This window comes from Myotis yumanensis, unplaced genomic scaffold (genome assembly GCF_028538775.1).
Source record: "Myotis yumanensis isolate MYYU_CA2020_CCGP unplaced genomic scaffold, mMyoYum1.0.hap1 SCAF_22, whole genome shotgun sequence".
In the NCBI taxonomy this organism is placed as follows: domain Eukaryota; kingdom Metazoa; phylum Chordata; class Mammalia; order Chiroptera; family Vespertilionidae; genus Myotis; species Myotis yumanensis.
Genome location: NW_027223773.1, coordinates 14898749 through 14925220, shown reverse-complemented (window position 1 = coordinate 14925220; position 26472 = coordinate 14898749). Strand labels below are relative to the sequence as shown.

Genomic DNA, 26472 nt, shown 5'->3' with positions numbered 1-26472 from the left:
CCATCCCAGCCCACACGCCTGCGTCAACACTCGGCGTCCCTCGAACTTCTCCAACTTCTCCACCGGAACCTTTCGACGTCTAAGCCCACACAGGCCCTCCTCCCAGGAGTGGCATCACTTGGAGGCGGCCTGAGCTCCCCTCCCCGTGGGGTTGGCGGCCGGTGGGAGGGGTCCAAGCCGGCGTGACTGACAGCTCCACCTGCAGTTCAGACCAGGTGGCAGGAACACGCCCCCGCCAGCTGAAGCTCAGGACAGGGAAACCCTGTGTTCGGTTCTCAAATTCGGATGGAAAGGAAGAGGACTCTGCTCCCAGATGTTAGTTCTCTCCTCATGTGGTTCGCGGGTGAAATGAGGAGATAGGTTCTGCCCCTCATATCCTGGTGGCAATTAGAACGGCCGGATGCGAATGGGGATGTGCTAGTAGCTACAGGGTGGCCAAGCTCTGGGGCCCCAGCTGCCGCTTGGGCCAGCTTCCCGCCGGCGCCTGGGGCAGCGCCTTCCTTCCCACTGGGCCTGGGGAAGGGGCTTGGTTAAGGCTGTTCAAGTCCTTGTGTTGAGGTTTATTTGGTAATTAACCCCCTTTCCCAGGCTCCTATGAGGAAGCCGGCACCACACTCACAACAGCCCCTCCCTAAGGAGCCGGCCCAGCAGGACAGGCCTCCCGCAGCTCCTCCTGCAGCTCCCCCCCCACCTCCCAGCTCCTCATGGCACCTCCTGGTGGCACCTGGGGCAGGTCAGCCCACACACACTTCTCCGAGCCTGAGGCCCTTCAGAAGCCGGCATCCCTGCGGGATGGGAGGGGCCAGGAGGAACACACCCTCTGCAGGTGCCACAGCATCAGGAAGGAGGAATGTGGCTCAGGCGCCACTAGAAAAAGATTTGCCTGGGAAACTGCTGCGGAAGAGGCTGCCAATGTCACCAGTTGGTGCCATCACTGCCCAACCACCGCCAAAGTGACGGCTCCCTGAGGCCGGGCGGGGCCTGCAGGTCCAGGACCGGCCGCAGGGGACCTGGCTCTGCTCACCCTGCGGCCCGAGTGCCTTCAGGGACTTGGCTGAGAACAGACAACAACACACGCCTTTAAATTAAATGATCGCTCTCTTATATATGCATCCATCTGTCATCGAATACAAGATGCTCTTCGCTGTGTACATCCAGCACCCACCTCTGCATGTGCGCTCACACTCGGGCTGCAGTGAGATCGGCATCGTTTAGTCCATAGGATTCACTGGCGACGTCAGGACGGTCGCTGGGCGCCGAGGGCGGTGGCCGCGGCCCAGGAGCGTGTGCTGTGTGGGGACTAGAAACTACTGGGAACAGCAGCCACCTACTCGCACGGGCGCTCACTGTGTCCTCTGCCTACGGAAGCTACCGGGGGGGGGGAGGGGAGGGCGGAAGGCGGCTGCAAGGGCCTGAAATGAAACCAGTCAGCCAAGCGCCTGGGCCGCCGCCCGGGCTGCAGTGCGGGAGGGCGAGGGCCGGAGCCGGTCCCGCACCCTGAGCCCCGCCGGCCCTGCGGCCAGCCCGGCAGGCGCTTGGGGCAGAGGGGGAGGAAGGAGGGGAAGGGGCCTAAGAGAGAAGCAGCTGTCTGCTCAGGGCCAAGCAGGTCACGGGTCCCAGGCCCCGCGGTCAGTGCTCTCCAGGGAGAGGCTCTGGGTCTTGCGCGGCGACGCGGGGCTGGGCGGGCTGCTCAGGTTGGAGCTGTTGGATGCCGTGGAATGCCTCGGGGAGTCGGAGTCCTGGGGGCCAAAGGGGGACATCAGTGGCTGCAGGGCAGGAGGGCAGAGGGCAGGGCAGGAGGGCAGAGGGCAGGGCAGGAGGGCACAGGGCAGGGCAGGAGGGCGCAGGGCAGGAGGGCGCAGGGCAAGAGGGCACAGGGCAGGGCAGGAGGGCGCAGGGCAGGAGGGCACAGGGCAGGGCAGGAGGGCAGAGGGCAGGAGGGCGCAGGGCAAGAGGGCACAGGGCAGGGCAGGAGGGCGCAGGGCAGGAGGGCACAGGGCAGGGCAGGAGGGCAGAGGGCAGGAGGGCGCAGGGCAGGAGGGCAGAGGGCAGGGCAGGAGGGCAGAGGGCAGGGCAGGAGGGCACAGGGCAGGGCAGGAGGGCAGAGGGCAGGGCAGGAGAGCAGAGGGCAGGGCAGAGGGCAGGGCAGAGGGCAGGGCAGGAGGGCGCAGGGCAGGAGGGTGTGGGGCAGGAGGGCGCGGGTGGCCTGGCCACCGACCGGTGGTTGTTCGTCGGGACAAAGCCCTACAGCGGGTGCAGGGTCTATGGCCTGGGGCCCCCAGCCCGGCTCCAGACAGGGCAACCCCGCCCCACTCACCTCCCCGTCATAGTCCCTGGCCGGAGCGTCGCTGCCTTGGTCCATGCCTCCCGACGACAGGGAGCCCTCGGAGGGGGACGGCAGGGGCTGGCGCTGGGCGCTGTAGCTTCCTCCGGAGAATTCTCTCTTCAAGGCGCTGCCGTTCTGTGCGGAGGACCCTGCGGCAGCACATCATGCAGGTCAGCGTGACCCGAGGATGCCCAAGGGGAGGACAAGCATCCTTCCCGCCCGGGCCCCTCCCGGCTTCAAGGCCGTCACTGATGGACAGTGAGTCCAGCTGCGTGACCGTGGCTCCAAGTTCACCCCAGAGCCCAGCTCCTCACACGCTGCTCTGCTCCAGGGAGCACCAGGGACGCCTGGTGAGGGGGCAGCACACCAGGCCCTGGCCCTCCCCCAGTCCCCTGCCCTGGCCTCCCCTCCCCCAGGCCCCTGCCCTGCCCTGGCCTCCCCCAGGCCTCTTCCCTGGCCTCCCCTCCCCCAGGCCCAGGCCCCTGCCCTGGCCTCCCCCAGGCCTCTTCCCTCCTCGCTGGACAATTCCCACAGACTCCGTCCCTCCCACTGCCGGGAGCCCCAGCCCCTGGCCACGGCTCTCACAGCATCTGCGCTGTTACGTCCGTGTGCCTGCCCTTCTAACGAGTGGCCGCTGCCTCGCCAGGCCCAGCACAGGACCTGCACACACGGACACTCAAAAGCCTGCTGAGGGATGAGGAACAGGACCTTTCCCTGATGCATCCCTGACCCTTCACTCCGGGCACACACGCAACTTCCTTCTCAGGGCAAAGAGCCCAGAGCACAGGACGCGGTGGGTTCCCTTGAAAGCATCTATTTTGCTCTGAGAGTTGGGATATGCCAGAGGGAGGCTAACACCACTCAGAGGGTGAGAGGGATGACAAAACCCTGGGAAACACTGGGCTACTGTTCGTACTTGAAGCTCTGGGCATTCCCTATTAGTTTTAAATTTTGCTTAGAAAATGTTTTAATCTTGCTGTGCTTCAATATTAAGATCACTGGTCAAAAAAAACCCTGGTGAAGAACCACATTGGAGGGATCACAATCCAGGTATCAAGCTGTATTACAAAGCCACAGCTCTCAAAACTGCCTGGTACTGACACAAGAACAGACATATAGACCAATGAAACCGAAGAGAACCCAGAAATCGACCCAAGCCATTATGCTCAATTAATATTTGACAAAGGAGGCAAGAGCATACAATGGAGTCAAGACAGTCTCTTCAATAAATGGTGCTGGGAAATTTGGTCAGATACATGCAAAAAAATGAAACTAGACCACCAACTTACACCATACACAAAAATAAACTCAGAATGGATAAAGGACTTAAACTAAGACAGGAAACCTAAAAATCTTAGAAGAATCCACAGGCAGCAAAATAGCAGACATTTGTTGTAGCAATATCTTTACCGATACAGCTCCCAAGACAAGGTAAACTAAGGAGAAAATAAACAAATGGGACTACATCAAAATAAAAAGCTTCTGTACAGCGAAAGAAACCATCAACAAAACAATAAGAGCATACGTTCTGCATGGGAAAACATATTTGACAATGTTATCTTTGATAAGGGTTTAATCTCCAACATTTACAGGGAACTCATACAACTTAACAAAAGGAAGATAAACAATCCAATCAAAAAATTAGCAAAGGATCTAAGTAGGCTACTTTTCGAAAAAAGACATACAGTATGAAGGCCGAGAGACACATGAAAACATGCTCAAAGTCAGTAATCATCCGAGAGATGCAAATCAAAACTACAATGAGGTACCATCTTACACCTGTCAGAATGGCTATCATCAACAAATCCACAAACGACCAGTGCTGGAGAGGATGTGGAGAAAAAGGAACCCTCGTGCACTGCTGGTGGGAATGCAGACTGGTGCAGCCACTATGGAAGACAGTATGGAGTTTCCTCAAAAAACTGGAAATGGAACTCCCATTTGACCCAGTGATCCCACTTCTAGGAATATATCCCAAGAAACCAGAAACACCAATCAGAAAGGATATATGCACCCCTATGTTCATAGCAGCACAATTTACCATAGCTAAGATTTGGAAACAGCTTACGTGCCCATCAGCAGATGAGTGGATTAGAAAACTGTGGTACATCTACACGATGGAATACTACGCTGCTGTAAAAAAGAAGGAACTCCTACCATTCGCAAACAGCATGGATGGAACTGGAGAGCATTATGCTAAGTGAAATAAGCCAGTCAGAGAAAGATACATATCACATGATCTCACTCATTTGTGGACTATAATGAACAACATAAACTGATGAATAAGAATAGAACCAGAGACAGAGAAGCATGGAACAGACTGTCCAACCTCAGAGGGAAGGCAGGTGGGGTGGGGGGGTAGTGTGAGGGCATGAGCTGGGGAGAGACGGGGCGAAGTCAATGGGGGAAAAAGGAGACTTATGTAAAACTTTAAACAATAAAGAATTAAAGAGAAAAGACCATGTTGAGGTTTCTGTATAAGATATAGATTGTGATTCTTTCAACTTCTCGCTGGTTTAACAAACCCCAATTTAGTGTTTTACATTAAGAATTCAATAAAAATGTCAAAACATGATTGTGCACCTAGTGACCACAATCCCGAAGCCCTGGGGCGGAGGGAGCCTGCGGGAAGCCCGGGGCGTCTGGTCCGCGGCAGGAAGGGCGGGAACCAGTGTCTGCAGGGCCACGAGCGAGTGACGGGGGAGCCCAGTGGCCTCAGGAGGCTGAGCAAACAGCCTTCACCACACAAGGAGCGACCTGCTCCGACTGAACAGCTTTAAATGTGGGCCTGAGCGCAGTGCAGTCCGGGTCTCTCGGCGTCAGCGGCCCCTGGGCAGCTGGCGTGGGCACTCACGTTCCCGTTCACGCGAAGCAGCCACTGGCCAAGGACGGCCTTCCCCGAATCAGAAGCTACAAGGGCCATCCCCGCACAGCACCCAGGAGCCGCCAAAGGTGAAGTGAACTCCGGGGACGGAGCTGCAATGAAATCAGCCAGGGGTCCCTCTGGGCAGCCCCTTTCGGAGGAAGCCGCTCCAGCATCCTGGCGCTTTCATTCCCATAAACCATCTCTTCCTTCTGACACCGTCCCCTCCCCGCTGAGGCGCTGCCCCTGGGCGGAGCCGTCCCTCCCTGCAGCCCTGAGCTGGGATCTGCGAGAAGGACAGGAAGGAGACGCAGGCCAGAGGGACAACAAAGGCTGGCACCAAACTGAGCCCTCGAGAGGCGCCTGGCCGGCAGGATCCGCCCGGCACCCAGCCCAGTGGGGAGCGCATGTGCACATGGTCCCTCGAAACAGCTGCAGGGCCAGTGATGAATCTTCTCTTGCTTTTGGGGCAAAAGGGTGCGTTCCTGAGCCTGTCCGCAGCCTTCTCCGAGTTGACCAAAGGGTGCATGTCTGTTCTACCAGGGACGCTGTACAGGCAGGGACGAGCCAGCCCCTCGAACCCCGGGGAGCGGCGGGACACACCAGGCGGCCAGCCCTGCAGGAACCCGGGGCACCTCTAACCCCTCCCGCCGCCTCCCACACTAATCGCACGAGTCTCAGGGTTTCCACGGGGAAGCGGAGCTAGAGCCGGCTCCTCTCCCCTCCTCTCCTGGCCTCCTGGGCGGCTCCCAGGCCCGCAGTCCCCGCCTGCTCTACCAGCCCCTCAGGTGCCTCCAGCCCCGCCTCCCGCTCATCCGGTCTCCATCTGGCAGCCAGGAGAGCTTTCTAAGAAGCAAACTGGATAGAGGTCCTCCCTACTCACCACTCCTCAAAGGCTTCCTGTTCTGTTTAAAAAATAAAAAGCACAATAGTCTTACCACCTGGCCCAGGGGCTCAGTGGTTGGAGGTCTTCCCCGGCACCAAAAGGTTGCAGGTTTGACCCCGATCAGGGCGGTCTGATGCCTGGTCGGGTGCACACAGGAGGCAATCTCTCTCTCTCCCAGCCCGCTCTAAACTCAAACATATATCCTTGGGTGAGGGTTTTTCAAAAAGGCCTCACCTCCTCCCAGCCCCTGCCTGAGCGGACCCTTGCCACCTCTTGCACTCCAGTTCCTGTCACTCCCAACACCACCAGGAGCCACGCTGGCCGGCAATTAATCCGACAAGACTCCCCGGTGACCACATCCTGGAGGGCGTGTGGGTTTCCTAACTGTCCTGGTACGAATTTATCCCGACAGCTGCCGGGGCTGCCACGGCACCGTATAGTCGTCCGTCAGCACGCTTGGCAGCGCCCCGGCCTGTCCCGAGGTGACGGCAGCTCTAGAAGGACCCAGGCTATCTGCTCACCCCTGCGCTTGCTGGCACAGGCAGCAGGCTGGGCCTGGGGGCCCCGGACTGCACGGGGTGTGCAGGGGCTGCACGGGGTGAGCAGGGGCTGCACAGGGTGCACGGGGCCACAGGGTGAGCAGGGCTGCACGGGGTGAGCAGGGGCTGCACAGGGTGCACGGGGCCACAGGGTGAGCAGGGCTGCACGGGGTGAGCAGGGGCTGCACAAGGTGCACGGGGCCACGGGGTGTGCAGGGGCTGCACGGGGCCACGGGGTGTGCAGGGGCTGCACGGGGCCACGGGGTGTGCAGGGGCTGCACGGGGCCACGGGGTGTGCAGGGGCTGCACGGGGCCCACGGGGTGTGCAGGGGCTGCACGGGGCCACGGGGTGTGCAGGGGCTGCACGGGGCCACGGGGTGAGCAGGGGCTGCACGGGGCCACGGGGTGAGCAGGGGCTGCACGGGGGCCACGGGGTGTGCAGGGGCTGCACGGGGCCACGGGGTGAGCAGGGGCTGCACGGGGCCCACGGGGTGTGCAGGGGCTGCACGGGGCCATGGGGTGAGCAGGGCTGCACAGGGTGCACGGGGCCCACGGGGTGTGCAGGGGCTGCACAGGGTGCACGGGGTGAGCAGGGGCTGCACGGGGTGTGCAGGGGCTGCACGGGGGCCGCAGGGTGTGCAGGGGCTGCACAGGGTGCACGGGGCCCACGGGGTGTGCAGGGGCTGCACAGGGTGCACGGGGTGAGCAGGGGCTGCACGGGGGCCGCAGGGTGTGCAGGGGCAGCAGGGGCACAGGCGCAGCCGCGGGCCACTTACTTGCCGACAGGCCGCTGCTGGCGCTCATGGAGCGGCCGGGCTCGGGGCGGGACTTGGTGATGGAGGGAATACTGACTGAGCCGCTGAACACGGTCCGGCTTTCCTGAGGCCGAGGGTTCTAAACAAAAGAGAAAGAAAAGTTCTTCAGCCAGAGAGAAGCCCACTTTCTGCAGAACGTCTGACTGTCACTACTATGTCCAGACATGAAATGATCCTGACCAGCTACAGACCCTCTGCCCACGGAGACTAACCCAGCCCGGCCGCCGCAGGGGGTGCGCACTGCCTAGGGGACACTCATGGCAAATAGGCGGCTTCTGCTGCCGGGAGAGCAGCGGCGGCTCCACGGTTAGAAGCGGCCGAATTACATGGACATTGCAGGCACGTGGACAAGGCGTCCATTGCGCACGCGGCCCATATCAACAGCTGAGTAAGCCCATCTGGAGGAAAATCAGTTAAAAGCAGATTCTTTTGGGCAAATGTTTCTCTGGGGCGACACCAAACTGCCATTTGCCTCTGCACATCCCGTCCTGTCCCGGCATCTCAGCCCCACATCTGAGCAGCACCGGGTCGTGAACTGCGCTCGCAACCACCACAGCCCCGGTGGAGGGACTGAGCCAGGGAATGCTGGTTTGAGAAGTCTTCCATCTGATTAGTGAATGATTTTGGTGTCCAAGGTAGGAAAAGGGAGTGATGGAGTCACACACACCAGAGAGGGGGTGGCCTCCTTGGGGACCCAACCTTTTCAGCCCAGAAGGGGCGTCAGGCTGACACCGACAGGCGGTTGGAAAGAACAAGTACCACAGCCCGGGGCTCCCCTGCGGCCTGGGGAACCGGAACCGACACTGGAAAACCACACTCACTGGAAGGTGGCGGGCAGCTGGCCCCAAAGTCACCCCAGCCCCTTTGGTCCATATATCAAAGTTGCAAAGTCCATGTAATTCTTAGTGTTATTTGTCTAAAGCAAATGCTTTACCTTCTTTCTCTGAGAAATGAAAGAATTCTGAACGTTAACAGTCAGTGCTGATGTTTCACCATTCACCACCCAGGAGCAGCCCTCTGGCTCGGGAAGGGAAGGAGAAGAGGTGGGACGCCCGCCTCCACCCTCACTTTCCTGGCCTCTGCTACCAACCTGGTGGTGCCTTTTCTATACACAAACCGCCTGGACTCCATGGCAGACATTAGGCCTATGGAAGTGCGCTGGTGCTGCAGTAACACTGGATGTTGGAGTAATAAAGGGATGATACACAGAAGATACGTTTTGTTAAAAAGCAACAACAGCCAACAGTTTATCATCCCTCAGTTAGAGGTCGGCTTCATTATAAAGTGATACGAAGCCTAACCCGCTGGCACTTTCATGGGCAAATGTGCTTAAGGCTTGGTGAGCGTTCAGACAGCAGTGTTTCTATTTATAAGTGACCAACTTAAGCAATATTCCCGCCATCTTTATATGAGAAATTGACTGATTTGTACAACAGTCTCCTAGAATCCTTTCCATGCATCTGTTTCCACACTAAGGTTTACTTTATCATAAGTCATCTTATTTTAAATATGAGACTTAAATGACATAGTTTAAGGTCAAGAACAATGACATTTCGCCCTGACAGGTTTGGCTCAGTGGATAGAGCGTCAGCCTGTGGACTGAAGGGTCCCAGGTTTGATTCCGGTCAAGGGCATGTACCTTGGTTGCGGGCACATCCCCAGTGGGGTGGGGTGGGGGGGTGGGGGGGTGGTGCAGGAGGCAGCTGATCGATGTTTCTCACTCACTGATGTTTCTAACTCTCTATTTCTCTCACTTCCTCTCTGTAAAAACATCAATAAAAAAATGTAAAAAAAGAACAATGACATTTATTTATAATACAGACGAAAAGTAGGAAAATGAACTTCTCACCCCGTAGCTAGTTTTCCTATTGGAAAATTAATTTCCTATGTATACAAGTAACAACTTAATGCTATGATTTATCTAAGCCAAAGGCACTATAGAAAATGGGTTTGCATGATATGATCCAAATATTTTATCTGTAAAACTAACCTGAAAGCCTTAGCCGGTTTGGCTCAGTGGATAGGACATTGGCCTGTGGACTGAAGGGTACCGGGTTCGATTCTGGTTAAGGGCATGTACCTTGCTTACAGGTTCCCCAGCCCTGGTCAGGGTGCATGCAGGAAGCAACCAATCGATGTGTCTCTTTCACATCAATCTTTCTCTCTTTCTCTCTCCCTTCCACTCTCTAAAAATCAATGGAAAATATCCTTGGGTGAGAGTTAATAAAAAAACCCACAAGAAACACAAAAACTAACTTGAGAAACGCCCCTTGCAGCTGAGGTACAGCATGGACTTCTTGGTGGGCACGTGGGTATCCAGTGTCAGTGCCGCCTGCCCTCCACTGCGAAGCCACCGGTAGCAAGACCAAGGCCCAGTGGCCGGCCGGCCGGACAGCAGGGCACGGTCAGCCTTCAGAGGCTGCACAGCTGGTGTTTCTTCTCTGATTTAGCGTTTATCCGGGATCCCGGCTGGAGTTAAAGGCACGCCAGCAACTTGAAGATTAGCAAGACCACCTTTTCCTTGTGGTTTTCCCTGTGGTTCATGAATACTGCTTGGAGATTTTTAAGCCGGAGGGAATTATTGTAGAGAGGAGGCCTGAGGATAGGCCCTACCACAGACTTTAATACAAAACACTTCTCTGAATGAGCTACGAAAAATTCCGAAATCCTGGGACCCCTCTTTTGTTTTTAACAGAATAAGGACCCACTTGGGGGCTATTTCTTATCATGGTATCTGTAATGGAAAATACCACGATGGGAAAGGTGTTATTAAACATACAAAAACCTCTAATAGTTTCAAAAATAAAATTGACATCCTCCCTGTCCTCATCTTTCTCTTCAAAAGAAGAAACAAAGTGGAACTTGAAGACAAGGAGGAGGAGGAGGAGGGGGAGGGGGAGGGGGAGAATGGCCGCCAGGGTGGCGCTCAGGAGCAGGCAGCGGAGAGCCCGCAGGTTAGTAAGTTAACACCCGACTCAGCAGCTTGTTCGTACCCTCAGAGCCATAAAGCTGGGTGTACCCGGGACAGAGCGCAGAGACGGGGAATGCGCAGCGTTTACGGAATCAGGAAAGAGAAACTTTTCAGCAGAATTAACGGTCATGTGATAGATGTGCTCAAAGTTGATCGGAGAGGAGATCAGACCGGAGTGATGATGAGGGGATGGATAGGGGAAGCCTGGCTATCAAAACAGAGAGGAGAAAACGGTGATAAGGTGATGAAATGGAGCCACTGGTTACATGTGACATTTCAGACAACATGCATGTAGGAAAAATGAAGCAAGTGCCTCGCATAGAAATGAATCTTTAGTGAAACATTTCTAGGCCATGGAGTTACATTTTGTAATTATGTTGCACCAGGTATTAAATTGCTGATTTGCAAACGAACCCTCCACCTTATGAAAGAAACTGTTCTCTTCTATTGCTATCCCTACGTCGAGTGAACACTGGACTTCCAGTCACAGGGCACTGTCAGAGGTCACGCCCGCATTTTCTTACGGGGCCAAACCTACCAAAAACATTAGGATAGAAAAAGCAAGAAACAACAAAAGAACGAGCGAACCGACAACCAGCCTCTGACCATAGTATTATGAAACGGTCTCTTTTCTTTTTTTGTCTTAAAAGTTGAATTTATTGGGGTGATGATGGTTTGCAAAACCATACAGGTTTCAAGTGTACAACTCAATGAAACAAACATCATTCCACAGTTACTTCTTTATTAAAGGAAAATAAGATCAGTAATAGCAAACTCATATCACAAACCTAAAAAGATCAGGAAACATGTCTTTAGAAACCCAAAACCATTTCCTGGTCATTCTAGATTTGTGGCATGAGTTTGCTTTTACTGATCTTATTGTCTTATTATAAAAAGAGTAACTGTGGAATATACTAAGTATTAGTTTATCTTGAAGTAGCCCAAGCTTATCTCCATTTAGATACCCAGAAGAATGGGTTTAACAAGGGAAAAATCTTCCCTTAAACGTTCAGGTGTATTTAACAGAAATAATGTAAAGCTGAAGGTACAGAAACACGCGCTGGAAGCCCAGGACTCGAGTTTTCAGATAAAATAACTTCTGAATATTCAGGGCCTGTTACTCAGTACCTAGTCACCCATCGAACTGAACTGTAATGATTCAGTTCTTGTACTACTGTTTCCTGAAACATCCTACAATCCCTTAACTTTAGGCAAAGGCTGGATGACGTGCTGCAGAGAACGCTGATGGGATTATGTTCCAGGAGCTGAGATAAGCTTTTGTTGTTTAAAAAGAATCTGATGAATTATGTGGGCTTAAAAGAAAGGCTCCTACATAGGACATTGTTTTAAATTTAGAAATGGGAGTGAAATCAGTACTTTCTCAGGTTACTTCCAAAAAGAAAACAACAACTATTGACATAAATGTAACTTTGATTTTAAGAGGCAAAATTACTTCTTAAAGCTCTCGGAGATCACTGAGCTAAAAATTTTATTTATTAGTAACTTTAGAAATGGGTAAAAGGCTAAGAAAAATAAAGCTAATAGAGGTAAAATTATTCTTGTATTCAATTGGAGACAAATTTGTTGTTTATTACCAGTATCCACTGATGAAAAAAGGTAATTGACAAAAAAGGTTCAAGAAACCCAACACAGCAGGTACTTCTCAGGCACACGTGCTATGTTATATCAGCTGCCTGTATTCTCCGGCTCAGAAGGAACATGTGAAAGGTTCACATTTGATACAGGAGGTGAAAGAAAAATAAATGACTCTCTCACCCTTTCTACCTCTTCCACATCCATAAGGCAAACAACCCCTTTTCAGTATCACTTTGTTACAAAAGAAACAGAATTAAGCTGCCAAAGACATCCAGTAAACTCTCTAAGCATGTACGCACTTCACAGGGAAGCGATACTGACTTGAATAAGCAAAACGTAAAAATGTCTGGGTACATGCTCTTTGCTCGGATGACAATGCACAGTTGTGGTATTTAAAAACTCTTCTTATATATGTTAACGTTAGATTAATTTAATTCAATTTTATGTTTGGAAAGAGTTCATTAATATAGGTACTCCCATTTCAGTAGAAAGAACATACTAAATTCTGAGAATAATAAAGTATACAAGCTTCTCAATAAGTAGGGATACAGGCATTCATATTGTTATGTTTCCCACACATGCATATTCTTGTTTTGTTTACCAATGTCTACCCCAAGACAAGCGTGTTCTGGGTAGACAGTATATCCAGAAATATTTGCTGGAGTGAAATGGACGCCTATGAAAAGCCCAGCTTGAATGTCCTCTGCTAGTGAAATGAAGGAAGTCAGGTGAAAATAAAGTAAGACCTGACTTTAAAGACAGGAATTCACACACACACACAACCTTTAATGAATACTACACGTACAGGTGAGCAGGTTTCAAAAATGTGCACCAGCTTCTCGTCCTAGAAACACAACAGTGCTATGCGGTAGGAAGGCATGAGAGGAATGGAGGGACAGGAAAAACTGCTGGGGGAAAGTCACTCGTGTTAGTGACAAAAAGAATCAGCGAGGTGGTCACGGGTTAGTGAACTCAGTGACCACAAACACTGAAAATCACGTGGGCTGTGGGGGTGAGCAGCCAGCACAGAAAGCACGTGTCATGATGTCACGTGGGGACGAACCTTTGGGAAATGCTCTCTGAACTTGATTTGCCTGGACTTTACTTGGAACAAAAAATAAAACAGAGACTTCTTTTCAATGGGAAAGGGAGAGAAAGGAGGGATGCTCTGATAGAAAAGTTCTTACGATGTTTGCAACCTGACACTTAGCGTCAGTGGGCTTATTCAGGTCTTCATACTGTGTATGAAGTCAAAGAACTCTGGAACATCAGCAAATTGATTTTTCACTTCATGGTAGAGAAATACCAGAGAAACATTTTATTAAATCCTAAAACTATTTCACCTTAAAGAAGATACTGTAATATGTGGGATATAATAGACTTTATTAAAATATTTTCTTCTTGCTATGTTGTTGGAACCCTATCTAATAAAAGAGCATTATGCAAATTAACCATCACTCCGTCACAAAGATGGCGACGGCCACAGAGCTGGAGCAAGCAGGAGGCTTGGGTTGCCCCCGGCAATGGAGGAAGCCAAGCTCCCCGCCTGCTCTGGCCAGCCCTGGGCTCTGGTCAAGGCAACAAAGTTTCTATTATAGAAGATAAATAAATCCCAGATACCTGCTTCCAGCCCGCGGCCGTGGCCAGCCTAAAAAGGCCCTTAGCCCTTCACCTAGGCTGGCCAGGCACCCCAGCAGGACCCCCCCTCGCCACCCTGAAGAGGCTGTGGGCAGCCTGAAAATGGCCCCCAGCCCCTCACCCAGGCTGGCCAGGCACCCCAGTAGGGACCCCCACCCTGAAGGGGGTGTGGCCAGCCTGCAAACAGCCATCAGCCCTTCACCCAGGCTGGCCACACTCCCATGGGGTGAGGGTGCCCACTGGGGGGCTTGACCAGCCTGCAAACAGCCATCAGTCCCTTACCCAGGCTGGCCAGGCACCCCAGTGGGGACCCCCACCCTGATCTGGGACACCCTTCAGGGCAAACCAGCCAGCCCCCACCTGTGCACCAGGCCTCTATCCTATATAATAAAAGGGTAATATGCAAATTGACCCTAACAGCAGAAAGACTGGGAATGACTGGTCACTATGACACACACTGACCACCAGGGGGCAGATGCTCAATGCAGGAGCTGCCCCCTGGTGGTCAGGGCGCTCCCACAGGGGGAGCTCTGCTCAGCCACAAGCCAGGCTGATGGCTGCCAGCACAGCGGTGTTGGTGGGAGCCTCTCTCGCCTCCTCAGCAGAGCTAAGGATGTCCGACTGCAGCTTAGGCCTGCTCCCCACTGGCAAGTGGACATCCCCAAGGGCTCCTGGGCTGCCAGAGGGATGTTTGACTGCCAGCTTAGGCCCAATCCCAGCAGGTCATAATTTCAAGAGTTTCATCAAAAGGTTGATGAGACTTGGGGACTCAACAGGGTTGAGTCACACATGTAGTCACCTGTTGGGAATGGCTAAAGGCATTTCCCCAAACCTGAACAGGAAACTGATTGTGGCTGCCAGACAGTTAAAGGGCATCGTAATCTACATGTTATTGCCTCCTACTGGCCAAACACCTGAACAGCTGTAGGCTAATTCCCCCATTCTGACAATGGACTCTGTACCAAACCCTGACCCTCTGAAGTGCATATCTCTGCCTCGCCTCAGGACAAGTTGTGTTAATAAAAAGCATGGAGTCCTGGGGACGGAGAGAACCTAAGGCCTTAGACTTAAGATCTTAGAACTTAGCGCCTTTAGCTAACTAAGCTCCTCTGACCCCAATGCCTTTCAAAATGTATTTAGTCTCCGGACTCTTTATTAGTCTCTGGACTCTTATCTAACATCTACCCACAGCCCCTTCTCCAGATTCCTGAACCCTTCTTGATGCTGGGACAAGAAGCCCGGCAATATGCTTTTAAGTCATACACACACACATACATATATATCTGAGCACATATATGGGGGGGGGGGGGTGCAAAGGCAGGTTTACAGTTGTTCATATGGAAAGACATGCAGGTTATGATTATCACAATAGCTTTATTAACTCAAAAGAATGTCACATGTAACTGTAAACCTACTTTTGCCCACCTCTGTACACACACACACACACACACACACACACACACACACATATTCCCCCTTCCCTTACTCTTAACCCCAATTCATATTCACATTCACTCTTCATTTCTCTTACCATGGGCAGGTCTTTTAGGATCTGTATTCCATCTCCTGGACCCATGTGTGCTATGTGGTTAAAATTAGTTGGGTTAGAAATTAATTTATTTCTCATTTCAGGATCTCGTAGCATCTCTCTGTAAGAGAAAACACCTGTTTAGACACCTCTTCTATGATCAATCTAGATAACTCTAGAAACAAATTACATATACATTATTTTTTCATAAAAACACTGTGAAATCATGTTCATATGGATAGGATTAAAATAATATAAATAATCAATTAAAAACTTACTTAGATTTGTTTTACCTTTTAAATAAAAGATCTTACAATTTTTGGTGAGAAAAGAGAGCATTTTAGTACAGAGACATCGAAGAAGCTCTATTCTATTTCAGAGATAATTCTGAGCATTTCTGTATGTCTCAAAATAATTGATAACACTTAGAAATATTTTTACATGGAATTGGACTACTATAAGCCTATTTCTGTTTGCTCAAGAGAATAGTGAATCTAAAGTTCTTAAATATATAAGGTTTACTATTGTGCAATGATTGGTTCTATGTTTACATTAAAACAAGGTTCACATTCTAAAACTTCTAACTACTCCACATACATAGAGAAATGGATCAAAATATGGTATTTTAGTCTGATTCACACAACTTGGAGAGTGTTGATTAAAGTGACTCTGGCACGTGCAGTCATTCTAGCAGTTTTTAAACCACAGATGAATGACAGATTTTCAGAGATCAAATTTTCCTTCCAAAACACATAATATTTTCACCAAACAGCCCTTCCCATGCTACCAGCATGTGTGGATGATGCGGAAAACGGAAGTAGCTACCTCCTCTGTTGCATCCTTTCCTCTTCCGGGACCCTGAAGGAGTAACGCCGCTTGTTGTTAATATTTCTAACCATTTGTTTTCGACTGTTATCTGTGGTTTCAGGAACTACCAGTTCATCCCCTTCTGTTTGAAAAATACAGAGAACAGTGATGTTCTTTAAGGTGCTAGAATGTTTTTTACCCATTCATCTCTAAGATAGTATAAACTTAATTGTGCAATCACAGTACATGCAATTCTGATTTTTAAAAGTTGTGTTAATGATCATCTATACTAATAAAAGGGTAAAATGCTAATTAGACCGGACATCTTCCGGACAAAGCCATGGTGGCAGGGGCCGAGGCAGAGGCAGTTAGGGGCGATCAGGCCGGCAGGGGAGGGCAGTCAGGGGTGATCAGGCAGGCAGGCAGAGGGGTTCGGGGCGATCAGGCAGGCAGGCAGGTAAGCAGTTAGGAGCCAGCGGTCCCAGACTGCGAGAGGGATGTCTGACTGCCAGTTTAGGCCTGATCCTGCGGACATCCCCCGAGGGGTCCCAGATTGGAGAGGGTGCAGGCTGGGCTGAGGGACCCTGCCCCATGCACAAATTTCGTGCACCAGGCCTCTAGTAGTAAAGTAAGCAATAATTTTCAACAGTACATAAACAGATAGATGCTGAAATTAAACATAACTTACAAAGGGCAATTTCACTTTTATTTGATTATAAACATAAAATAGCACAATTTTACTAGAAAGAAAGAAAACTGTGGTTGCCTCAGTGCTTGGTCACTCTGGCCACCCTCCCGTAATGACTACACTATCTTCTCTCCCCTTCCAGGTGTTGGTCTCACGGGCTCAGGGTGTTACGCTATTGCTAACCTGCATAGCAATCAGGCATCAATGGTAAATTTTTCATGTAAATGATAAGTACAGTTACTTTTACATATTAAAACATTTCCCTCGATGATGCCACCTGCGAGGTGTAGGGTCAGGAAAAGGAAGCGTTGTCCTACCAGCTGCCTTTACTACAGGCAAGAATCTGTCACCTTCCTACTCTTCTCATCTGGGGGCAGGTGATACTGATTCATATACACCGAGTGAGCCGTGCCCATCTCATTCTATTTCAATTTTAAATACCCAGAAGCAAACAACACTGTCAGCATGGGCCCCCAAAACCTGCTGGGGTATGTGAACATACTGTCAAGTAGACAACTGTACCCACAACAAGGCAGATGCCATTCTCTAAGCAAGATCAGGGAAAAGAGAAAAGGTTCTAAGCCTGATACTCGAATGGCAGAAGAGGTGTTCCCACAGCCCCAGACAGGAACTCTGGATGAACTGTCACAATTTTGGGGCTACAAGCCTTGGTTAGGTTCTACAGTATGAAACGTACAGAGAACATATTCAGTCACCCTTTCTCTACTTACCTTGGTGTTCCACAGAAAAACAACAAGTTCCGTCAGAAACAATACCCTGACTGCACAGCTACGCAAGCTAAACAGAATGGCTTTGTGCAGCAGTTTATCTCAGTCTACTGAGAGAGTATGACAGTGGCCAAGATCACAGACTCTGGAGAAGACACAACTGAGCTTGAATCTGGGCTCTGCCACTTCTTATCCCAGGCAGTCAGCTAGGGGAGAGCATCCTATCGAAGCTATCCTGTTAACGTGCATTTTCTTACCTGCCATCTTATTTTTGAAATAAATTAATCTAATCGTCTCCAAGCCTAAAAGATTTAATGATCCTTCACTGTTTAAGGGTCGAACCTAAAATAATAAAAAATAAAATTAGTATTTCAACAAAAGCCTCAAAAATTAAACCATATAACTTTTGGCCTATTTATAAACCACACACATTTATCTTATCCTTCCTCTCCAAAATATAGCCCTCTCAGAAAATCAAGAAAAAAATTAGCATTAATTCTGCCTGGGAAGGTATAAAATTATCTAATTTGAACAAAGTTATAATGATAACATTTTAAAGGAAGACTATTCCGGACCAAAAAAAAAAAAAAAATAATAGAAATACATTTAAACCTTAAATTTGACTTCTTTAAAGCCATTAGTGACCAAATTATTATACTAAGGTATCAACACAGACACATTATGACTCTTGTTTGAACTAAATGGACAAACAGCATAGTTAACTGGGGACATGCAAATTAATACATCAATGAGATATCACTTTATAACCATTTGCAAGGGCTATAAAACTATGAATTCTGACCATGGCCAGTGTCAGCGAGGATGTGGGTCAGCAAACACTCTTACACACTGCTGGTGGGAGTGCCAACGGGTATAATTACTTTGGAAAATGATCTGACACGAGCCTGTAACACCAAACACTTGCATTTTCCATGCACCATCAATTGCGTGCCCAGGCACAGGACTTAAACTCCTGCACACACACATGCACCAGGAGATGTGCGCAACAATGCTCCTAACAGCAAAGAGCTGGGCAGTAAGTCCAGTGCGCCAACCAGAGAATGAGTAAGTTATGATCTATTCACCCAACAATATTTTATATAGAGAAAGCAAAGACTATATGGAACAACATGGTGGTTGGTGCATGGAACAACATCGATGAATCTTAGAAACACAGTAAATGCATGAAGAACGCAAGGTGGAAAGTGATATACAACAACATTTTATGACCTCAAATGCAAGCAACGCTGAACAATATATTGTTTAGAAATATTTAAATATGCAAAAAATTCTGGCTTTTGTGATGAGCAAGGAAATGATAAACAGCATTCGGGGAGTGATTGCCCTGGAGGGGGTGTGCGATAAGAGAGAATACACCGGCAAATGCAGTGACAGAGGTCATCTTCTGGCTCTTAAGTTAGGAGGTGGTCAGTTCAGTGAGGCTCTTCCAGGTCACACATCCTTTCATATATATCGTAATGTTCACATAACAACAATAAAAGGGATACTAACTGTAACCCACCCAAACGTACTAGCTGGAGGACTGTGCTCAGCAGCTCTATCTAGTGTGGCGGTACCTGCAGGAGCTTCTTCCCTGATGATGTGGCTTAAAATCGAGGAAGATTTTGAAATACGGCTCCTTTCTTCTACCTGTTCTTCTAACCCTCGCCGCTAACGAGCGACACCTGCTACTTATTCTACGTGAAATGACTACTCTTGCCAAATAACCATTCTATACTAAAATTCTAAAAATTTCTCTTTACATTATCACAGGAAAATGTTAAAGAAAAATATTGTTTTACTGGGAACATGTGAAAGCTTTATGTTTTAATTATGAGATGATTAAACACAGTTTTGGTTCTAATTCTAATCATTCTTCTAGCCCAGGGGTGGGCAAACTTTTTGACTCGAGGGCCACAATGGGTTCTTAAACTGGACCGGAGGGCCGGAACAAAAGCATGGATGGAGTGTTTGTGTGAACTAATATAAATTCAAAGTAAACATCATTACATAAAAGGGTACGGTCTTTTTTTTTTTTTTTTTTTAGTTTTATTCATTTCAAATGGGCCGGATCCGGCCCGCGGGCCGTAGTTGTTTGTGATAATAATCATACTTCATACAGAAAAACTAAAGTAATAAGAATAGTATGGAATTGAGCTACTTATAAGATTAGTCAGATTGATTTTTGTTTTTCATTCTTAGCTAAATTAGTGAAAATGAGCGAAGTAGTCATGTTAGTGTTTACGACACACATCAGTTTGCTCAGCCCGTATGTTAATGTTATGTTACCTTTTTGAGGGGGAGCGTCTGAATCCACTCCATGGAGTTCACATCGAAGACGTCCACCGCGTTTTCACTGTACACGGACAGGTAGGGGGCATTGTAGCCTGGGAGAGGGGAGAGAGCAGCCTGCTGGTTACCTTTAACTATTCGTTAAAGCCAGGTATTCCATTTCTTACTCCACATAAGTCAAACTCTGAATCATCTGACTGGGCTACAAAACAGCACTCATTCTAAACATGATGCCGTAGATATGAGTATGTATTCCACAAGAAACAAAACGTGAAGTACAGTGATGTCTCCGTTTGTGGATTAGAAGTGCTTTTCTTCTCTTTATCTAGATTTCCTGGTGTTTCTGCAATAAATGTCCTCCTGCTGAGCCCTAAAGGCGCCCGTCCCGTCGCCCCCCCCCCCCCCACACCCACCGCCCCTCCCGTCCTCCTGTCCTGTTGTAGGGGAGGAGCTTTCCTCCTGCTGCCCGCATCCTCCCGGGTCTACCTCCCAGCCTGTGGTCTCCTTAGGGTCTTACTCCCATTCCTGTATTTACCATAGAGCCACCTTTTCCTAGTTCCCTTCGGCATTTAAACATGCTCAAAGTACCTTCCACTAAAAACAAAAGGTTTTGGGTTGGATACTCCTACTTATTGTATCACAGGCAGTGAAATGCATATAATGAGGATTCCAAAACGTATTAATGTCATAATATTTCCTCAGAGAGTGAAATAAACAATTTTTAATATATACCTATCTAAATAAAAATGTAAAACTGAATATCACTTCTTATAGGTGCTACACTATTCTTTACGTAACTGATTAACACACTTAGTAACACAACTTCTCCAGAGGAAGTCTTACCAGCTATTAATAATCACACTATTTTTGAGGACCACAAAGATACAATTTAGGTTTTTTCAAAATACAATAACATGGGTTAAAAAATCCATCTAAGTACAATATTCCATAGAAAAATTAGCTTTAATTATTGGCATGTTAATGTTGATACTGTTGTCCTAGGCTTAACTACACATGGTTACTTTACATAAATAATACTTAGGAAAAACCTTACAGATGGCTTAAAAATGACCAGTAATTAACAATAAATACATCTAGGAGATGGAGTAGAGGGAAAAGAAAGAGAAAGAGAAGACAGCCGAAAGGAAGAGACTCACAGCAAGAGGAAGGGTTAGCTGGCCACGTCAGCTCCTGCTGCCTGGACCTGCGGCCCTGGCAGTCGGTGTAGATCCCGATGCTGTTAAAACACAGCAGGTATTCTTTACTGGAGATCTCCACGGCGCAGATGGCGTCCATGGGCTGATGTGTGACAAAGGCCAGCGTGTGGTCACTTGAATGGAGCATACTGCACGAAGTTCCTTCTCCATTCAAGGGGTATCTCTGAAATCCCGACTGGAATCCCACACAGAGGTGTTCACTGAAGACTGCCATCCACTGGACGTTATATGGGACTTGGATTTCCTTAAATTTTCTGTGACGGGTCTTGCTCTGAAATAGTTCGTAACAGAGGACCTGCCTTTTCATCGCCACACACAGGCAGGTGAGAGTGCCGTGACGCAGCTTCCCAGAAGTTATGGTTTGACACCCTTTAGTTTCCGCCAGCTTATAAAACTCAGTCTCTCGTCCGTCCAAAGCTGACATAGGAAAAAGTCGTACGTGACGGTTTCGTCCTGAGATCACAGCAACGAGCTGATCATTTGGAATGAGTTCAATCTGATGAATCTTCTTATTGTCACCAACTCGAATAATTTCTATGCAAAGAAATAATAATAAGTTAGATGCAAAATAATGTCGTTTATTTATTAATTATATCCCAGTTATACTCAAAAGGATATATGTCAACCTATAATAAAGACAGATATACACACAGAAAAGAATAACAGTTCAGAAATCACAGAGGATGAGGAAGATAATTGCACCCATTACAAGATAATTAATTCACTACAGTAAAGTATTAAATTTAGCACTGAGATCTCTCCCAGCCAAGGCATACAGCTGCTATGTGATAAGGCATGCCAGATCTTCAAAAACAATAACAACAATAAACCTCTTTACTGGCACTAAGTTTCAGGGAACTTATTACTATGGGGTTTGTTGTTTTGTTTGTTTGTTTGGTTGGTTTTTTTATATATATATTTTATTGATTTTCTACAGAGAGGAAGGGAGGGGGACAGAGAGTCAGAAACATCGATGAGAGAGAAACATCAATCAGCTGCCTCCCGCACACCCCAAACTGGGGATGTGCCCGCAACCAAGGCACATGCCCCCGACCGGATTCGAACCTGGGACCCTTCAGTCCGCAGGCCAACGCTCTATCCACTGAGCCAAACTGGTCAGGGCTGTTTGTTTTTTTAAGTAACTCATATTTCACTAAAAGTATTTGTATGGGTAACAAATTAATGAAGTTTAAGTGCATTGTTTTCCCATGGACTAACTTGATATAAATACAGAACTTAGAGCTCTGTGTTCAAGAATGCTAAATTAAACTGGTTTCTTTTTATTTCACCCAGTATTTAATTATCTTCAGAAAAAGATCTTTGTAGTAAACTATGGGGAAAACCCCCAACAACAAGCACATTTCAATGAGCTACTACCTCTTCGAGTGCCATTGGGACCACGGAAAAAGCAACTGCGTTTTCTTTCAGCAGCTTCTTTAGAAGTGCAACCTGAGCCCTATAGCAGACCTTAGTCCCACAAGAACAAGGAGCCATACGTGGATGTTTTAGAACGCAGGATGATTATAGAAGTTAAAAAAAAATTATCTTTTGACTTATAAACATATCAAATGAGGTGTGGAAAATTTCAATTATAGAAAAAGTAAGCAAATCTTGCTGTTTATAGAATTTAGAAACTAGAGTTTAGAATTTTCTAGCAACATACAGGTTAAAGTTACTCCACAATAATTTTTTTCTTACCATCTTTGGTGACATGCACAACAAATAAACCTTCTTCGTTTCCCAAAGCTATCCTTTCATGATCTATGCAAGATATAAATAAATATGAAACATTTTTATTAGGTAAAAACTATGTAAAATAATAGAAAACAGATAACAAAGAAATTTGATATAAAAAACCCTGAAATAAACAATATAAAAATAGCAATAACCATTTTTACTATTAAATTTCCATTCATTTCTTTTTTTATATATATATTTTATTGAATTTTTACAGAGAGGAAAGGAGAGGGATAGAGATCTAGAAACATCAATGAGAGAGAAACATCGATCAACTGCCTCCTGCACGCTCCCTACTGCGGATGTGCCCGCAACCAAGGTACATGCCCTTGACCGGAATCGAACCTGGGACCCTTGAGTCCGCAGGCCGACGCTCTATCCACCGAGCCAAACCGGCTAGGGCTCATTTCTTTTTTAATAGAATCATCATCAGAAAATTATCTATATCAATATTTACAAAAAGAAGTAAATGTTTATTCAATAAAAGGTGAAAGGCATTTGAACCCTACTCATTCAGCTTTTTATTATTTACTAGGAAGTAACAGAAGAGTTAGATGTGTACATAAGAATATGTGGTAATTTAAACCTCCAGACACAAAGGCTGCCATTGTTTAGGGCATCTGATGTACAAGGGCATTCTGTTCCGCCCTGCATATCAGTGAAACTTCCCAATAACCTCTGCAAGGTAACTGGCATCTACTTTGTACACAGAAGGTTATGCTTTAAGAAACGAAACAACTGTTCTCAACCGCACATGCAAAGGATAGGTATGTTCGAAGTTAAACTTTAGCACCGCTGCTTTTGTCAGAAGAAAACATATTTGAAAGTGGACTTATTCTGGTTTACTGAGAAACAAAGCTTAAAATGGTCTCATTCATCCAATAAACACTGTGCACCTGTGGTTTAACACATACCAGGTTGGACACTGGAATTCCTAGATGGAAGCCAGTCCCCACTGACCAGGTAAGTGAGGAAATTGTGATCACATGACCGATGCTATCAATGCGTACCTATGATTGCAGCGGCCTGGGTAGTTTTAATGAGGGGTAGCGTGCTGTCATAAGCCTCTTTGGGAACATAGACGGAGCGGTCTCTGAATTTGTTTTTCTTCAAAATTTTCTGTAATTCACTCAGCACTCCCACCCACTTGCTCTTCTCACTCTCACTATCTGCCAGCATCAGGATTGAGCATTTGTTATTAGGTGCTGAGAGCTGGGACATTGTGACCTAGAAAAATTGAAACAAAATTCATGATGTTAGAAAACAGACACCCTTTAGGTCAGTTTAATGCTTAGATTAGTTTGCTTAGCACTAACCAGCGGTCGCCAACCTTTCAGACCTCATGGACCACCAGTGTCCGTGAACCACCGGTTGGCCACCGCTGCTCTAGCCAACAAAATGAGCGCCCATTAAGTGATACCTTTAGCAGTGGTCAGCTATTCCTAATCAGAAGAATAATCAGTTTCAGCATTAGAATTCCTGGTAAAGCAAAGGTAGCAGATACCATTCTAAATGTTAGTATCATTTTTTATTTTCTTTGTATACAGTGCCAGAATACTATCACTGGAAAATGCAACTGACATTTTTGAGTAATTACTGATCTCTGGGCATTGATCAAAGTACTTTACAAGTATTCACTCACATAACCCTCTCAACATCTTCATAAGGTAGTTATTGTTATTAGTCCTGACCTTATATATAAAACACTGTGATGCAGAGAAATTAATTTCCCCACGGGCACACAACAAAAGTGGGGTCCCTGTCCATGCTCGTAAGCACTATATTCTACTGATTTTCAACTTTTTTTAAAAGTCAGAAATGCTCAGAAATACTTACATTCTGTTAGTCCATAACAATAACTCACATTATCTTAAAGAAGATAGATCCTTTAGTTACTATTTAAATGAAGCTTATCATTATGAAAACAGCATTTGTAACTGGGCAGATTTAAATTACATATATATGGACCGTTTATAAAAAGTAATTTAAACAGCATGACAATAAAATCCAGTATGTATCAATCACAGAAAAGTGGGCTTCTGTGGGCTCCACAGGAGGCTGGCGATAGCAGAGCTGTTGTTTTAGGAACTGAGACAAAGTACTGTATAGTCTTTGTCTGACCTTCCTTAGATACAAGACTTATCGACAAATACTAAGCACACAGGCGTAAGGTTGGGCCAATATTCCCCCCCCCCTTTTTTTTTTTACCTCTTTTATCTTAATTCACCAATTCTAGATTGCACTGTGGACAGCTTCCAAAGATGGGTACCAACAATCTTCCCATGGAATTCCATTCTTCTTATCAAAAAATGGAATCTAGTCCTAGCTGGTTTGGCTCAGTGGATAGAGAGTCAGCCTGCAGAATGAAGGGTCCCAGGTTCGATTCCAGTCAGGGGCACATGCCTGGGGCTGCTGGCTCGATCCCCAGTAGGGGGCGTGCAAGAGGCAGTCAATCAATGATTCTCTCTCATCATTGATGTTTCTATCTCTCTCTCCCTCTCCCTTCCTCTCTGAAATCAATAAAAAAAATATATTTTTAAAGAAGTGGCATCTATTCCCTCCCCTTAAAGCCAGGCTGACCTCATGACTTGCTTTGACTAACAGACTGCAAGAGGGTTATTATGTCTTTTGGGGTCTATACTTCAGAAGGCCTGAAAAGGCCCCTTTGCTCTCCTGGCAGCCAGCCCTGGAGAGCTCGGACAGCCTACTGAACGACTAGAGACCACAGAGAGTTCACAGAGGGAACTGACCGCCTGGCACAGCCAGCACCAGCACCAGCACCCGGGTGTGAAGAGGAGGCCATTTTGGAGCTTCCAGCCCCAAATGAGCCGAATGCAGCCACATGAGGGGCCCCAGGCAACAGCAAAACAACTGTAGAGCTGACCCACAGAATATGCTGAAAACAAACCACTGCTACTTGAAGCCACTACGTTCTGGAGTGGTTGTTGCAAAGCAGTAAAACTGGAAAACATGTTAATTTTTAAAATGAGATTAAAAAGAAAAAACTTCCATTTTTTAAAAAAATTGGGTAACTCACACTTAATTTTCTGTGTGACAGTATTTATTTGAAAATTCAATTGTGATGCAAAAATATTATCCAAGAGGAAACCTAACGTAGAAGCTATACAGTAATGCTTTCCTCGGGTCTCTCAAATTTAAATATTTACTTAGCACTATCTATCTACTCACTCAAGTACTGGAGAGCCAAAACATATACTCATTAAAAACAAATAATTTAGTCACCAAACTATAACACACATACTTACTCTAAATATACAGGGTATATCTTTTCGACTTGCATGAATAACATCAGAAGCCAAGACTGAACTCACAGAAAATTCTTCATCCCTGAAGGAAAGTGAAATGTTAAAAATCAGTGTGTGGGGGTATGTGTGTGGTCTTGGGTGTATATCCAAATACTACATATGAAACAACACTCAAAACTGAATCGCACAAAACATCCAAGTTGAATTCTTTAAAAATTTTATTTTCCCTCCATTTCAACTGATAGTGCCGTAATAATCTATCAGTAGCGTTACAGTGGCACATTACACAAGAGCTAGGAATAACTCCCGGCTCACCCAAAGTGCCACGCCAGTAGGAACAAGGTGCTGGGATTCGAAATGAACCTGAACCCTCTTGCTTCCCATGATACACCTCGAGTGCCCTCAACACAGCTCATCTGTCATTTTACTGTTCCGTCAACATCTAAAACAGATTTGCTCCACAACAATTTATTCCTGAATTTGGTTATTGGTACCATCGTCGTCTTGGTTTTAGAGACTTGACACCTTAGTGTTATCTTTCATCTATTTCCCTCTTTCTATATTTAGGCCCTTGG

At 47.4% G+C, this 26472-nt stretch overlaps 1 protein-coding gene across 11 annotated transcripts in view; it reads right to left on the bottom strand.

Moving 5' to 3' along the window:
• Positions 1 to 1079: 1079 nt before the first annotated feature.
• CDC42BPA (CDC42 binding protein kinase alpha) overlaps positions 1080 to 26472 on the bottom strand; it is a 189121-nt gene continuing 163728 nt past the window's right edge. For 6 of the 11 annotated variants that reach the window (XM_070401243.1, XM_070401236.1, XM_070401237.1 and 3 more), the window contains 12 exons: positions 25898 to 25979; positions 23642 to 23858; positions 22593 to 22655; positions 20835 to 21428; positions 19675 to 19772; positions 17643 to 17727; positions 15988 to 16111; positions 15166 to 15283; positions 10423 to 10608; positions 7391 to 7508; positions 2318 to 2475; positions 1080 to 1739 (listed from right to left, as the gene is read on the bottom strand). In XM_070401243.1, the coding sequence (XP_070257344.1) occupies positions 1608 to 1739; positions 2318 to 2475; positions 7391 to 7508; positions 10423 to 10608; positions 15166 to 15283; positions 15988 to 16111; positions 17643 to 17727; positions 19675 to 19772; positions 20835 to 21428; positions 22593 to 22655; positions 23642 to 23858; positions 25898 to 25979 (1975 nt within the window). In that variant the 3' untranslated portion in view covers positions 1080 to 1607. The remainder of the gene's footprint in view (positions 1740 to 2317; positions 2476 to 7390; positions 7509 to 10422; positions 10609 to 15165; positions 15284 to 15987; positions 16112 to 17642; positions 17728 to 19674; positions 19773 to 20834; positions 21429 to 22592; positions 22656 to 23641; positions 23859 to 25897; positions 25980 to 26472) is intronic. The other 5 variants (XM_070401241.1, XM_070401242.1, XM_070401246.1 and 2 more) reach the window with 1 other exon arrangement.